Source organism: Lepidochelys olivacea (assembly GCF_965140295.1).
Source record: "Lepidochelys olivacea isolate rLepOli2 genome assembly, chromosome: 8".
In the NCBI taxonomy this organism is placed as follows: Eukaryota; Metazoa; Chordata; order Testudines; family Cheloniidae; genus Lepidochelys; species Lepidochelys olivacea.
The window spans coordinates 35,561,439-35,578,530 of record NC_140418.1 but is presented as its reverse complement, the minus strand read 5'-3'; the positions used below and the strand labels follow the sequence as shown (position 1 = coordinate 35,578,530).

At 41.6% G+C, this 17,092-nt stretch overlaps 1 protein-coding gene across 3 annotated transcripts in view; it reads right to left on the bottom strand.

Moving 5' to 3' along the window:
• Positions 1-17,092, bottom strand: part of UBE2D2 (ubiquitin conjugating enzyme E2 D2) — a 45,644-nt gene that overhangs the window by 10,113 nt on the left and 18,439 nt on the right. For all 3 annotated transcript variants that reach the window (XM_084636969.1, XM_084636971.1, XM_084636970.1), the window contains exons 3-5: positions 16,148-16,179; positions 15,985-16,062; positions 15,794-15,899 (exon numbers count right to left, since the gene is read on the bottom strand). In XM_084636969.1, the coding sequence (XP_084493095.1) occupies positions 15,794-15,899; positions 15,985-16,062; positions 16,148-16,179 (216 nt within the window). The remainder of the gene's footprint in view (positions 1-15,793; positions 15,900-15,984; positions 16,063-16,147; positions 16,180-17,092) is intronic.

Below are 17,092 nucleotides of genomic sequence, written 5' to 3'. Positions count from 1 at the left end.
CCACTTCCCCAAACCCTCCCCCCCCCCCCTTTTTTTTTTTTTAAAGTGTGACCTGAATAGAACGCAATATTCCAGGTGAGGTAATCTCATTGATTTATATAGTAGCTTTATTTTCAGTTTTCAGAGTAGCAGCCGTGTTAGTCTGTATTTGCAAAAAGAAAAGGTGCCACAAGTACTCCTTTTCTTTTTGTTTTCAGTGTTGTCCATCCCTTTCCCCTAAGGATTTTAACATTACCTTTTAATCCTCGCAACAGCAGAGATTGGATTTCAGCTGTCCACAATGGAGAGAGGATAGCTCAGTGGTTTGAGCATTGGCCTGCTAAACCCAGGGTTGTGAGTTCAATCCTTGAGGGGGCCATTTAGGGATCTGGGGCAAAAATTGGGGATTGGTCCTGCTTTGAGCAGGGGGTTGGACTAGATGACCTCCTGAGGTCCCTTCCAACCCTGATATTCTATGATCTTCAGATTTCCCCCCAAATACTTAAGTTGTTAGAAAATTTAGAACCCAGCAAGGTTCATGAACAGGTTTTTCCCATTTTGCACCACTGTGCATTTGTTAAGACTTTCATCTGCCATTATGCAGCCCATTCACATCAGTTGGTTAGGTCGGTCTTTGACAAAGACATTTGCAAGTTTTTCTCCCTTATTCTTTGTCTTGATTTTGTAGATCATTCATTACTATAGACACTGGTCTTTGTATAGACCCTTAGGACACCATTGTTAACTTTTTGTTGGTCTTAATCACAATATAGCCTGTAGGCCTTTAAAAGAAAAAGGCAAACCTACACATCTGCCATGCTCCAATCCCTCAGCTGAGTAGCTGTTTTAATGAGGTCATTTGGTTTGCTAGCACTCAAGCACTGCCATTCCTAAGTGCTTTCAGAACTCTTGGATATAGACAAACCTGGTGACTTGTGCTTTACTTTAATCAAGTTGGTGCAGGCACTTCAGTTCTTGACAGCACCTCAATACTTGAGATGAGCGGATCTCTCTGAAACTGCAGTGGTAGGGTTCCCCCCTCCAGGATTGTCCTGGAGTCTCCAGAAATTAAAGTTTAATCTTTTTAATTAAAGATTATGACATGTGATGAAACCTCCAGGAATACATTCAGCCAAAACTGGCAACCCTACTCGGTGGTGAACGCTGATGCAAACAAGTCATTTGGCTTCCCTACCATATCCTTCTTGTTCAATTGTTCCGTTTAATCTCTGGAGATCCAGGATACCTCCTAGTTCTCCTGTAAACTTCCTGCTGCTGGTACATTGTTAGCTCATGTAAAAAAGCCTATTTGCTCTTCATAGTCCATTTTAGTTTTCTTAATTTCCTTCCTAGGTGTTTTGTCTACTGAAGTTAAGTGTTCTTCTCTTCACTAGGCTTGGCTTTCATTTTCTGAAAGATAACAGTTTTGCTCAAGTAACCTCTTGAACATAGCTATTTATCCATATTTGTTTACTATGTGGCTTTCCACTTCCCTTTCTTCTTTTTGTTAAGTGTAGGCATCCTTTGTGACACTTATGGTTCATTTAAGAAATCTCCATATCAGTTTCAAGGATGAGGGTTTTGTCTACTTTTTGTTTAGAGGGAATTTAACTTTAATCCCCCTCACTCCCCTTCTAAACTTTAGCATGCTAGTTTGTCATTTTCTTCACTGAAGAGGAACTTAATTATGCTGCAGTCATTATTACCTAGTGCTCAACCATAGTTACTTCCTGAACCAGTTATTGTGTATTACTTTGGACTAAGAAGCAGCTTCTCCTCATACTCTGGAGCTAGCTGTTCTAAAAAACCATTTAAGGTGTCACAACATTGCTTCTCTATACCACATCAGTTAAAGTATGCTTGATGCACCTGGCAGAATTCCGTTCAATAATTATTTCTTTTTAAGCAAGACCAAATTGAGCACAGCAAAGAATCTGAGTGTTAAAAATTGCAGTTTCTTAATTTGAGGGAATAAGCTCAATTGCGAGGACAACTTAATTTCCTGACTTGAAACTTTCAAGAGTTATAAATTGGAATGTAGTCTACTTTAAATTTGCTATTTTTTTTAAAAAAAAACATAGGGGAAGAGTATAGTAGGCTCAACCTACTATATCTGAATCCAGATATTTTAGCCAAGCTTACTTAAAGCAAGCTCCCATTAAGTAAGATCTCATGTATAGGGAGGGTACACAAAACAAGTCTAATGATATTTTACTGTAGTTTTCATAAGGAAAAAGAAGAGGCAAGAACCAGTAGCTCCAAAATCCTGCTGGATGATGTTACAGTCACTACGGAAGAGGAAAAACAGATTCAAAACACCCTTCCACAAGCCTAGCAAGCACCAAATTTGAGTCTGAAAATATTCAGGCTTTCAAACTTAGGTTTACAAATTTAACCTTTTCAGGAACAATTTCATGAGGAAATTAACAAGAGGCCATCTGAACAGGAATATGACAAAATGAAATTACTGTCTATTAGGGTGGTATTTCTGCACAGTGATGACGAATAAAATGAAACCCAGATGGATATGATTCAGGGTAAATTCTTTAAGCTCAGAGTCAAAGTGCTTCCATTCAGAGTGCAGGAAATACTTTGTTATGAAGGTCCTATTTCTTGGCCATGATGACCTGTTCAAGAAAGAGAATCCTCCAGCACCATAGCAATCTAACTACTGACATCTGTTGGGAAAACAACACAGCAGGGCACAGATTATCCGACAAGTTCTTGGAATGTATTGGAGACTTATTTCAGAAGGTGGAGAAAGCTACTAGGGGAGATGCTGTTCTAGATTTGATTTTGACAAAGAGAGGAACTGGTTGAGAATTTGAAAGTGGAAGGCAGCTTGGGTAAAAGTGATCATGAAATGGTAGAGTTCATGATTCTAAGGAATGGTAGAAGGGAGAACAGTAAAATAAAGACCATGGATTTCAAGAAGGCAGACTTTAGCAAACCCAGGGTGTTGGTAGGTAAGATCCCATGGGAAGCAAGTCCTAAGGGGAAAAACAATTGACAGTTTTTCAAAGACATTTTTAAGGGCACAAGAGCAATCTATCCCACTGTGTAGGAAAGATAGGAAGTATGGCAAGAGATCACCCTGGCTTAACCAGGAGATCTTCAATGATCTAAAAATCAAAAGAGTGTTCTACAAAAAGTGGAAACTAGGTCAAATTACAAAGAATATAAACAAATAACACAAGTATGCAGGGACAAAATTAGAAAGGCCAAGGCATAAAACGAGATCAAACTAACTAGAGATATAAAGGATAAGACAACATTCTACAAATACATTAGAAGCAAGAGGAAAGTCAGGGACAGGGTAGGCCCTTTACTCAATGAGGAGGGGAAAAACAGTAACAGAAAATGTGGAAATGGCAGAGGTGCTTAATGACTCCTTTGTTTTGGTTTTCACCAAGAAGGCTGGTGGAGATTGGATCTCTAACAGTGAATGCCAGTGAAAATGAGGTAGGACCATAGGCTAAAATAGGGAAAGAACAAGTTAAAAATTACTTAGATGATCTTCAAGTCACCAGGGCCTGATGAAATGCATCCTAGAATACTCAAGGAGCTGGCTGAGGAGATATCTGAGCCATTAGCGATTATCTTTGGGGAAAAAAAAGTCTTGAAATACAGGACAGATTCCAGAAGATTGGAAAAGGGCAAATATACTGCTAATCTATAAAAAGGGAAACAAGGACAACCCAGGGAATTACAGACCAGTCAGTTTAACTTCTGTACCTGGAAAGATAATGGAGCAAATAATTAAGCAATCAATTTGAAAACATCTAGAAAATAGTAAGGTGATAAGTAACAGTCAGCATGGATTTGTCAAGAACAAAATCACATCAAATCAACCTGATAGCTTTCTTTGACAGGGTAACAAGCTTTGTGAATAGGGGGGACATGGTATATCTGGACCTCACTAAAGCTTCTGATACTGTCTCACATGACAGTCTCAAACTAGGGAAATGCAACCTAGATGGAGCTACTATAAGGTGGGTGCAAAACTAGTTGGAAAACTGTTCCCAGAGAGTAATCAGTTCTGCATCTGGTTCTGTTCAATATCTTCATCATGATTTAGATAATGGCATAGAGAGTACACTTATAACATTTGCAGGCGATAACAAGCTGAGAGGGGTTGCAAGTGCTTTGAAGGATAGGATTAAAATTCAGAATGATCTGGACAAACTGGTCTGAAGTAAACAGGATGAAATTCAATAAGGACAAATGCAAAGTACTCCATTTAGGAAGAAACAATCAGTTGCACACATACAAAACAGGAAATGACTGCCTAGAAAGGAGTACTGTGGAAAGAGATCTAGGGTCATAGTGGACCACAAGTTAAATATGAGTCAACAGCGTAATGCTGTTGCAAAAAAAGTGAACATCATTCTAAGATGTATTAGCAGGAGTGTTGTAAACAAGACATGAGAAGTAATTCTTCCACTCTACTCCACGCTGATAAGGCCTCAACTGGAGTAGTGTGTCTAGTTCTGGGCGCCACATTTCAGGAAAGATGGACAAATTGGAGAACGTCCAGAGAAGAGTGACAAAAATGATTAAAGGTCTAGAAAACAATGACCTCTGACGGAAGATTGGGAAAAAAAAGAAAAGGGTTTGTTTAGCCTGGAAAGGAGAAGACCGAGAGGGGACATGATAACAGTTTTCTAGTATATAAAAGGTTTTTATAAAGAGGAGGGAGAACTGTTCTTAACCTCAGAGGACCGGACAAGAAGCAATGGGCTTAAATTGCAGCAAGGGAGTTTAGGTTGGACATGCTCCTTCTCCCTCATTTAACATACAGCAGAACTTCAGCGTTACTAACACTCAGGAATGGAGGCTGTTCATAACTCTGAACAAAACATTAAGATTATTCTTTCAAAAGTTTACAACTGAACGTTGATGATACAGCTTTGAAACTTTACAGAAGAAAAATGCTGCTTTTAAACATTTTAATTTAAATGAAACAAGCACAGAAACTGTTTCCTTACCTTGTCTATTTTTAACCCCCGCCACCCCCCTTTTTTTGTAGTTTACATTTAACACAGGACTGTGCAGTATTTGCTCTTTGTTGTTTGTCTCTGTTGCCTGATTGCATACTTCCGGTTCTAAATGAAGTGTGTGATTGATCTGTCAGTTTGTAACTCTCGTGTTCAGAACTCTGAGGTTCTACTGTATCAGTTTAAAAACTAATGAGTCTCAAATTGTCTAAAGGCATTTTAAAGCTGCCATCACCCATCCTATTAAAGCCTTTTTCCTGCTGCTGTCCACTAGACAGACTGGAAATAAGTTTCCCCAATACAGAGAAGTACAGTGATAAAGTAGCAGAGCACTATTACATTCATCAGCTCTTCTCAGGACAGGCTATTTTTATTCTGCCTACACTGAATTACACTTGCCTGCTATTGACAGTAACTTAAAACCATCCAAGTCCTCTTGAATCTGGCTATGGTCTCACCATTTGTTCCACCCCCAATATCAGTTATAAGCTTACAGATTCCATTCCCACATCCCAGCCAAATGGTTGCATGGTATGACAGCCTCCCTTGCAATTAGATTTTTAGCTATATTTCCAAACCCTCCTACACCAAGTTAAGATACATTTGTGCTATTCTGGCCATGTCCAAGTTACATTCGGAAAGTGAACAGGTTTACTGACCATGTCATGAATTAAAAGGACTTTCAAACAGAGAACAATCCTGGAATCAGAGTCTTGGAATTTAAGGGGAATAAGTTTTTTATGATTGCTGGCATACTATGCTCATTTGTCTAAGGTGAGTATCCAGCCTCTTGTGTGTGTCCATCACGCCCCCAGTTAGACTATTGTAATACACTCTACGTGGGGCTAAAAGACAACATACAAGCTCCAGTTCGTATAATGCAGCAGTTTTTTCCACTTCAGAGGAGAGCTGCTAAGATTATTTTACAAGTGCTCCATGCTCCCCACCTCCCACAGAGGCCTCCCAAGAGTTTCTGGATATAATTAAAAAACTTGATCCTATTCTTGAAGGCCCCAGTGGGCTCTGAATTTCAATGTCAGACCACCATGACATTCATTCCCTACTGGGACAGCTGCACCCACTGCAAATGCTGTAGCAATAAGGGTACAAGGGTGAAAGTTTCAGGAGCTAGCTAGAGGCAGCGTTTTCCTGAAGGCCCTCAAATTCATGGAGCTCTAGTTGAGAGCCTTAGCCAAATGTTGTAACAGAATGATGCAAAAAACCTCATGAATTCATGTTACCGATAACTCAAGCCAAAGGAAAAGTGAACAAAATCTTGGATTATTACTGAAATTCTGTTATAGGTGGGGCAGATAGTAATGCCTATAGTAAAGGTTGCCCAGCACTTTCAGTATCAGAAATGGAAAATAGGGTCTTAACTCTGTTAAACCAGCCATTTAGGGTGAAGTTCTTCATGACAGGTATCTGCCTCAAGAGCTGAATGTATTTTCAGTGAGATCTCCAGCTAACAGTTCAGCTATTTATGAGAATGAGATTAGGGGAAAGTTTTGCCTGTGCTTAAAAACATTACAACTACCTCACTGAGAAGTGCCAGTGCCGCCATACTGAAATCTGACAAGGGATCACTTTAATGTCAGTCAAATTTGGGAAGATTTTTATAGGAATGGTGAAAAACCTCAGCTTACACATACTCAGTAAAAACTTGTTAAGAGCATGGCAACTAAATTCTTCAAAGATTTATCTGTAGTGAGCATGCACGTTCCCTAGATCAGCATTTTTCAAAGTTTGGGTTGCGACTCAGTTATAAGGCACTGGGTTGCTCTGGTCAGCACCGCCGACCGGGACATTAAAAGTCCAGTTGGCGGGGCTGGCCAGCTAAGGCAGGCTAGTGCTTACCTGTTCCAACACCATGCTGAACGCTGGAAGTGGTTAGCGGCAGGGCCGGCTTCTAGGCAAGGGGGCCATGGGGCTCTGCATGCTGCCCCCAATCTGAGCACCGCACTCCAGTTCCTGGCCAATGGGAGCTTGGGGGGCGGTAGGGCGGTGTCTGCAGGCGAGAGCCGCTTGCGCATCTCTGCCTAGGAGCTGGACCTGCTGCTGGCCCTTTCAGGTGCAGCGCAGGACCAGGACAGGTGGGAAGCCTGCCTCTGCACCCTAGTTGTGCTGCCAGAGGCAAGTCTGCACCCCATCCCTGTGCCCCAATCCCCTGCCCCAGCCCTGAGTCCCCCAAACCTCTTCTTGCACCCCAAACTCCTCATCTGCACCCCAACCCCCCCAAATGCAGAGCCCCTCATCCCTGGCCCCACCCCAGAGCCTGCACCCCAAGCCCAGAGCCCTGTTGCCCTCCTGCAGCCCAAACCCCTGCCCCAGCCCTGAGCCTCCCACACCCTGAACCTCTCATTCCCAGCCCCACCCCACAGATCTGGGCCCCTCCCAAACCCCTCATCCCCAGCTCCATTGGGTCACGGGCATCAACAATTTTCTTCAACTGGGTCCCCAGAATAGAAGTTTGAAAACCACTGCCCTAAATAACGGATTATGCTCCAGCTCAGGGATGCAGGAATGGGATACTCCCTGCAACTGCTCCTCCACACCACTAGGGGCACTGTGGTGCTGGGCACAAGAATGTGCAGTGCTTTCAATGCTTCCCATGCCTGCTAGTACACAGGAACTCACCTAATACAGAGGAGGATTGGGGCAGAAGGGACTACCTACCATTAGAGCCCACCCCCTTCCAGAATTTGCAGTCAAACCCATCATTTCCCAGTTTAAACATTCCTTTGCTGCTGTCAAGCAAAGAGCTGTAAAACCCACTGGCAAAGCGAGAGAGAGCGCGAGCGCACGCATGCACAGGCTCCATGCAGAGATAGCAGGAGAAAACTTATCAGTTACTTTAATTCGCTCAAATCACAGAATGCTGTGCTGAAGAAATAAAGATCCCAACGCCAATAATTACTCATGTGAAGGAGAGGTCAGTAAGGTTCTACACAGTTAAAGAAAATCAATTATCTTTTCAAGTTAAGTTTCATACTTAAGAAATTACACAAAAAACTACAGTGAAAAACATTAAGGTTGCTAAATCAACTCAAAAGCTAAGAAATGCCAGAGAATCAAAGTTGCCCATGCAACCTTAGTTCAGCCCCCTTGTGTATATGCATTATGCTAGAATATTTATTAGATGAACACAAAGAATCCCTTCCTCCCATGACCCCTCCCTAATTCAATGCACAGGTACTGTCCTCTGGGAATGAATCAGGGTTGCATAGTGAAGGAGACTGTAGGACTTCTGCTTCCTTTGTTGAGGAAACTGGAAGATGTGTAGTGAATTTGGCAGGATGTTGAAGGAAGAGAGGATGATCTCCTGGTTAAGATAGCTGAATGTTGCCGTAAGGAATTTGTTTCTATTCCTGCATCTGCCACAGAGGTCTTGTGATGCTGAGCAAGAGAAAGTTTTGATGTTTTACAGGTGGCCAATAATTGTGTGTTCATTTTCCAGGTGCCCAATCTGAGAGACCTGAGGTTTGAATTGCAAAAGTGCTGAGTGAGCACTCAACTGCAACTCCCATTGGCATCATTGGAAGCTATGAACATATCTATATATAAAAATTCCAGGATTATCACTCTGAAGCCTAGAGTGACTGCTGAGTCAGTATGAAGCAATGGAAACAGCTACATTACAGGGGTTCTCAAACTGGGGGTCTGGTCCCCTGAGGGGGGTCAAGAGGTTATTACATGGGGGTCACGAGCTGTCAGCCTCCATCCCAAGCCCTGCTTTGCCTCCAACGTTTATAACAGTGTTAAATATATATATAAAAAAAGTGTTTTTAATTTATAAGGGGCGGGGAGGGTCGCACTCAGTGGCTTACTATGCGAAAGGGGTCACCAGTACAAAACTGAGAACCTCTGAGCTACAAGCATGGCTGAAAGCTCTTTGTTTAGAATATCACCAGGTTCAAACACTGGGATTCATGGTCTGTTACCATCCAATTTTTAAATACTCAGACATTTTGAATTTACAAATTATACCTGTGTGACAGCAGAGACTTTCAACCATTAGTAAAATCATAAAATGCCGAGTATTCTGAAAATTCAGATCCTAGGCTTCTCAAATGGGGCACCCAAAACTAGTGGGCATTAATAATTTTGGCTTTAATCTTTGTGCACCAGTTCCCCATGTATAAAATGGGGATGTCGTCTCACTTCACATGGGTTGTGTGAAGATAACTCATTAAGATATTAAGACAGAGCTTAGTATTCAGTGCAGGTTTTAAATGGTGTGAAGTAATGTGCAGAGCCACACTGAAAGAGGTTAAAGAGAAATATTGAATAGCTACCCATTCAGTGGGTATAGTCCATACCGTGCATTGCACTAGGCAATGATCCTGTGGGACTGTATGTGATCATGTACTTAAAGACTGTAGCAGAATACACACACACACACAGGGACTGAATTAAGATCGCATGGGCAACCTTCACTGACATTTGCCTTAACAAAAAACTCATACATGAAAAGAATGTAATTTGGCAAGTGAAGTCATTGCACTCAGCACATGCAAGAAAAGCCCCAGAAGTGGTTAAAGGATAAGTTGCATTAAATTTGTCCAAAATAAGAGGTCTTCATTTATCCTTCCCTTATATCCTATGGTGATAGGAATTGCTAATAAGAAAGGAGGTCCACCTATACAGTAGAACTTCAGAATTATGAACACCAGAGTTACGAACTGACAGGTCAACCACAAATCTCATCTGGAACCAGAAGTATGCAATCAGGCATCAGCAGAGACAAAAAAGCAAATGCAATACAGTACTGTGTTAAATATAAACTACTGAAAAATAAAGGGAAAGTTTAAAAAAAAGATTTAACAAGATAAGGAAACTGTTTCCATGCTTGTTTCATTAAAATTAAGATGGCTAAAAGCAGCATTTTTCTTCTGCATAATACAGCTTTGAAACTTTACTAAGTCAATACATTTTTGAAAGAGCCATATTGTTCAGAGTTACAAACCTCCATTCCTTAGATTTTCGTAACTGAGGTTCTACTGTAACTGAAATCTACATATCGTTGCTGATGTAACACGCAACTTAAAGAACTTGCAGCCTGAGTCTACAGCTACCATTGTTACTAGACCAAATATTATAAAACAGCTTACAGAAAGCTTCTCCATTTCAGTTTATGAAAAATTAAAGAAAGCTATACAAACAGGGAAGAGAAATTAAGACAAGCCACTGCCCTGCAAGTTGGCAAGACATCTCCAAGGTGTAATACCCAAAAGTACCTTTGGGAACATGCCTGACCAGACCAGTAATGTCTAGCCCTGCAGTCTCATCAGTGCCAGATGACTCAGAACGTTATGTAAGGAGTCTTGTAGCGCAGTTAAGCTAGAACCTGACCTAGGCAAAGATTCTTCCTAACTCTTCCCCTCATCTCCATCAGTTAGTGGTTGGCTTATGCCACGGTGAATAAAGCTTTATACACTATTTTCTGCTAAGCTCTTAACCAATTTGGAACACAACAAACTTCAAAAATGTTGGAATTTCCATGGAACACCTTCTATTTCCTGATGAACTGTACTAATTGTGTACTAAGAACAAAGTTTCTCTAAGGTCCCTGAACGTCTTCCAGGGAACTTAGTCAATTCCCCACTCTGCCTCTACATTGAGAACTGGCATTCAGAGAGGACATGGCAGAGCTAATATTTCCACTGCCTCCTTTTTAGTAGGCATTTGGTGGTTTGTCCTTGTATGACCATTTGGGTAAGCTGTGTAAATTTATGAATTCCAGTTTGGGAGGATGAGCTCTTTATCAAACAACTCCATCTTGAATGTGGGGCTGAATGCTTTGTTGATTTTTACTTCCATGCTAAGCTGAATTTCCAAGGGATATTGACAGGGCTAACAAGGGAGGGTCATTAAATCTTGATGATCTCTAGTCACATGGAGGCTCCCTGGGATAACAAAAAAAAAAAAAAAAAAACACACCAAACAGCTATCACTCAGTAAATCCCAGTTTTTTAAGTCTGGACTCCAGGAGAACATAACTAAACAATAGATTATCTAGTTGGGGACTGCATCTCATGAGACTGATCAGGAGTCCTCTGAAAAAAAGGGGACTGGAAGTTATCAAAGAAAGGATCTCTGGCAATTTTGGAAAGAGATGGAAAAGAGACCAGAGAAATTCCATGTTGCAGAGAAGAAGCCATCTACAGGAGGGCAGAGGTGATAGAAGACTGACTCAAGTCCCAAAGAACACAGAGTGGTGAGGAAACTGAAGAAGGGAAACGCATACACAAATCTGTTAACATAAGAATAGCCATACTGGGTCAGACCAAAGGTCCATCCAGCCCAGTATCCTGTCTGCCAACAGTGGCCAATGCCAGGCACCCCAGAGGGCGTGAACCTAACAGGTAATGATCAAGTGATCTCTCTCCTGCCATCCATCTCCACCCTCTGACAATCAGAGGCTAGGGACACCATTCCTTACCCATCCTGGCTAATAGCCATTAAGGGACTTAACCTCCATGAATGTATCCAGTTCTCTTTTGAACGCTGTTATAGTCCTAACCTTCACAACCTCCTCAGGCAAGGAGTTCCCCAGGTTGACTGTGCGCCGAGTGAAGAAGAACTTCCTTTTATTTGTTTTAAACCTGCTGCCCATTAATTTCATTTGGTGGCCCCTAGTTCTTTTATTATGGGAAGAAATAAATAACTTTTCCTTATTCACTTTCTTCACACCACTCATGATTTTATATACTTCTATCAGATCCCCCCTTAGTCTCCTCTTTTCCAAGCTGAAAAGTCCTAGCCTCTTTAATCTCTTTTCACATGGGACCCGTTGCAAACCCCTAAACCTTTTCTAATGCCACTATCTTTTTTGAGATGAGGGGACCACATCTGTATGCAGTATTCAAGATGTGGGCGTACCATGGATTTATATAAGGGCAATAAGATATTCTCTGTCTTATTCTCTATCCCTTTTTTAATGATTCCTAACATCCCATGTACTTTGACTGCTGCTGCACACTGCGTGGACATCTTCAGAGAACTATCCATGACGACTCCAAGATCTTTCTCCTGATTAGTTGTAGCTAAAATTAGCCCCCCATCATATTGTATGTATAGTTGGGGTTATTTTTTCCAATGTGCATTACTTTACATTTATCCACATTAAATTTCATTTGCCATTTTGCTGCCCAATCACTTAGTTTTGTTAGATCATTTTGAAGTTCTTCATAGTCTGCTTTAGTCTTAACTATCTTGAGCAGTTTAGTATCATCTGCAAACTTTGCCACCTCACTGTTTACCCCTTTCTCCAGATCATTTATGAGTAAGTTGAATAGGATTGGTCCTACGATTGACCCTTGGGGAACACCACTAGCTACCCCTCTCCATTCTGAAAATTTACCATTTATTTTGACCATTCGTTCCCTGTCTTAACCAGTTCTCAATCTATGAAAGGAGCTTCCCTCTTACCCCATGACAACTTAATTTATGTAAGAGCCTTTGGTGAAGGACCTTGTCAAAGGCTTTCTGGAAATCTAAGTACACTATGTCCACTAGATCCCCCTTGTCCACATGCTTGTTGACCCCCTCCAAGAACTCTACTAGATTAGTAAGACATGATTTCCTTTTACAGAAACCATGTTGACTTTTGCACAACAATTTTTCTTCTATGTGTCTGACAATTTTATTCTTTACTATTGTTTCAACTGATTTGCCCTGTACTGACATTAGACTTACCCATCTGTAATTGCTAGGATCACCTTTAGGGCCCTTCTTAAATACTGGCATTACATTAGCTATCTTCCAGTCATTGGGTATGGTAGCTGACTTAAAAGGACAGGTTACAAACCATAGTTAATAGTTCCGCAATTTCACATTTGAGTTCTTTCAGAACTCTTGGGTGAATGCCATCTGGTCCTGGTGACTTGTTACTGTTAAGTTTCTCAATTAATTCCAAAACCTCCTCTAGTGACACTTCAATCTGTGACAATTCCTCAGATTTATCACCTACAAAAGACAGCTCAGGTTTGGGAACCTCCCTAACATAGTCAGCCGTGAAGACTGAAGCAAAGAATTCATTTAGTTTCTCTGCAATGACTATCGTCTTTAAGTGCTCCTTTTGTATCTCAATCGTACAGGGACCCCACTGGTTGTTTAGCAGGCTTCCTGCTTGTGATGTATTTAAAAAAAACATTGTTATTACCGTCTGAGTTTTTGGCTAGCTGTTCTTCAAACTCCTTTTTGGCTTTTCTTATTACGTTTTTACATTTAATTTGGCAGTGTTTATTCTCCTTTCTATTTACCTCACTAGGATTTGACTTCCACTTTTTAAAAGATGCCTTTTTATCTCTCACTGCTTCTTTTACATGGTTAAGCCACAGTGGCTTTTTTTAATTTGGGATATACATTTAAGTTACCCCTCTATTATGGTGTCTTTGAAAAGTGTTCATGCAGCTTGCAGGGATTTCACTTTAGTCACTGTACCTTTTAATTTCTGTTTAACTAACCTTCTCATTTTTGCATAGTTCCCCTTTCTGAAATTAAATGCCACAGTGCTGGGCTGTTGAGATGTTCTTCCCACCACAGAAATGTTATTATATTATGGTCACTATTTCCAAGTGGTCCTGTTATAGGTACCTCTTGGACCAGATCCTGCGCTCCGCTCAGGACTAGATAGAGAGTTGTCTCTCCCCTTGTGGGTTCCTGTACCAGCTGCTCCAAAAAGCAGTCATTTAAAGTATTGAGAAATTTTGTCTCTGCATTTCATCCTGAGGTGACATGTACCCAGTCAATATGGGGATAACTGAAATCCCCCACTATTACTGAGTTCTTTATTTTGATAGCATTTCATCGTCACTATGACTGTTTAGAGATGTATATTTCTTGTACTTATCAATATAAGGAATAATTGCGTTCAAACTCTTTGCAAAGCCTGTGTATTATGTGCTTCACTTATGTGCCCCTGGAGAGGTACTGTAAACTAAAGTGCTCAAAAGGTTGGATTTCTTGAAGGGTGTGCTTGAGCTACTGTGGTATCTTGGGGGTCAGAACAGACCTGGTCCCTAGACCTGCTGGACCTGGAAGACCCACTTCCATGAAGAATTAAACAATCTGTTTGAGGAAGCGTGCAAGGGAATATTGAGCCAGAGATGGTGGTTGGAGCTCACCGAGACCCAGGGAAGCTTAAGAAGTGTATAGGTTCCAATATGTTGGCACCCAAACAGCAGCCTGAGGAGTTTTACCAGAGCTGTCACACCCTGCCTTTTATTTTACACATATTAAACATAAACCAGCCATTTGCAATTGTCCTGTTATCTTATACTTTAAACTGTTTTGTTTCCAGCTTCTCTAGTTTCCTTTTTTCTACTTTATATATGCTATTTATACTCTTTGCTCCTTTTAGAATCCTCCCTGTATAGAGAAAAATGTATTAGCTTTGGAGAAGACTGAGCTCTGTGTGCTAAAGTACACAAAGAAAACTAGATGGTGATCAGAGTTTCTGTAGGCAAAGGTCATAAGTAAGGAAACTGGGATTTTAATTTGACAGTCAGAAGACTGAGATCTAGCTTATTTTCCCTGTTGATGCTGGATCTTCACTTCATAGCAGTGATAATTTAACTTTCAGCTTCATGAACTAATCGTGATCCCTGGTGAGCCAGCAGGTCATGTGGTACTAGCTCTTTGTTTCCAACAGCTTCTGCAAACAAACATACAGGTTCTTGAAGGCCACACTATATATTATAGAGTATCTGGAAGTGAGCTAGCCTAACTGCCCCCATTAGGAGCTTCAGTACACAAGAGAAGAGGTAGCAGGAGCTGCCTTCATGGACCACCACCACCAGCATTAGGTGAACATTTAGAGAGAAGGGTTTCCAGGTTCATTCTTCCCATGTAGTGATGTGGGAGAGAGAGGTTATGTCAAATTGAACATGAATAGCCCTTTAACATGTGATGTATTACTTGCCCAATATTTCACAAATTATGATCCTCTAGTTTGAGAGAAAGCAAAATGTGCCCCACACAATGGCATAGATGGTCATAAAAACAGGACATACCAAGCTGAGATTTTTCAGGACACATAGGGCAGTAGTTGAGAATATTGCAAGACAATTTGTTTTCGAACAATGATCTTAGCAAACCCATGCCTCCATGGTTTTATCATCGAGTCACACTAAAAGATAAGAGTTTGTCCCTATGTATGTTTTCCTCTGAATAAAGGAAGTCTGCTTTAAGATGTTTTACTCATGTAAATTGACTTAAGTAGTCTGATTTTAACAGCTTGTTTTGTTAGATATGGCTATATTATTCTAGAATAGCACCTATACACCATGAATTATTCCCTTCCAAGTAAAAAACCTACCAAAACAACAGACTCTCCAATGCACATGCATCTCCCCATGGAGAAAAGATAAGAGAACCAAAACCACATGACAGATGCATAGTCACACTGCTAAGCACACTATTGGAAAGTGCTTATACTAGTCATCAGTGTAGTATGAAAATTCATCACTACAGGCACTTTCCCGCCCCATGTTCTTAAACTCCTAAACATAAGTTCATTGTTCAAATGGATTTGAACAAAAGCTAGAGACGAGCAAGACTGGGTAATGAGATAAGAGTTACCTCTGCTTACATCACTGGGATAAATCAAGGACTCATTGGTGTAACTGGACCATAGGGACAGTGTTTAAGATTCTATATGAAAAGTATATGCAGCACTCATGGAATTAGATATTGAGCTAGAATTGTTGACCACATGAGTAATCAGTAATAGGCAGGCAACAGTTTTTCACATTAATAAATCCAAATCGATAATTTAACAAAAGTAAGATTACCTCCAATGCTCATTTAGTTACCTTTTGAAATAGTTAGTGCTGGGGACCACTGTGACCGTAGAATATCAAGACAAATGCTGCCATTACTGTTAATATTTGGATGATAGATTCTTGTTGTAAATGCAACCTGCAGAAGAGGGGAAATTTCAGTTTAGGCTCACCGATGTAGGCTATACAACATACCACCATGTAGATTTATAGAAGCCACTCACCTTAGGTGGTTTGAAAGGGTAATCTGTTGGGAAGTGAATTGTCAGGAAAAATACTCCACCCTGATAGGGACTGTCATTCTGTTAAAATAAAGAATCATTATTAGAAGAGAATCAACTTCAAGAGAATCAACTTTACATGGAGTTGTGAAATTCATATACTTACCGGTCCCATTATTGTAGCTTGCCAATGGAACACTGAAAAGAGGAAAACAAGTTACTTACTATAATTTCTAATCTGAAAAAGTTCAAGTATTTGCCATTAATCACCAAAGCACTGGTCAGTAAACCGTATGCATATGTAAAACAATCTTTTGAAGAAGGGGTAGAGCGGGGGTGGGCAGAGGGCCACATCTGGGAATAGAAATTTCATGGCCCGCCATACATGTTCACAAAATTGGGGTTGGGGTGCAGCAGCGGGTGAGGGCACAGGCTCCAGGGTGGGGACAGAAATGTGGAGTTCAGGGTGCAGGAGTTGGCTCATGCAGGGAAACAGAATGCGAAGGGAGGGGGAGGGCTCCGGATGGGGGTGCGGATTAGGGTGCAGGAGGGTAATCCAGGCTGGGACAGAGGGGTTCAGAGAGCAGGAGGGGGAATCAGGGCTGGGAGAGGGAGTTGGGGCACGCGGAGAGGCTCAGGGATGCAGACTCCGGGAAGCACTTACCTTAAGCAGCTCCTGGAAGCAGTGGCTATGTCTCCACTCCGGCTCCTACGGGGAGCGGTGGCCAGGCAGCTCTGCACACTTCCCTATCCGCAGGCACCACCCCTGCAGCTCCCATTGGCCTCAGTTCCCAGCCAATAGGAGCTGCGGGGGTGGTGCTTGGGGCAGGGACAGTGTGGAGAGCAGAGCCCCCTGGCTGCCCCTACTTGTAGGAGCAGGGTGATGCCACTGCTTCCAGGAGCAGCCCCAGACCCTGCTCCCCAGCTGGAGCTTGAGGACCGACTTAAAACGGCCTGTGGGCCAGATCCAGCCCATGGGCTGTAGTTTGCTCACCCCTGGGGTAGTGTAGTAAGCCAGGAAACTCCTACATGAAGGCCCAAGACTCCACACTTACATGAGCTGAAATACTTAGTACCACACCAGCAATGCAATCCCTAGAAGTCTAAATCA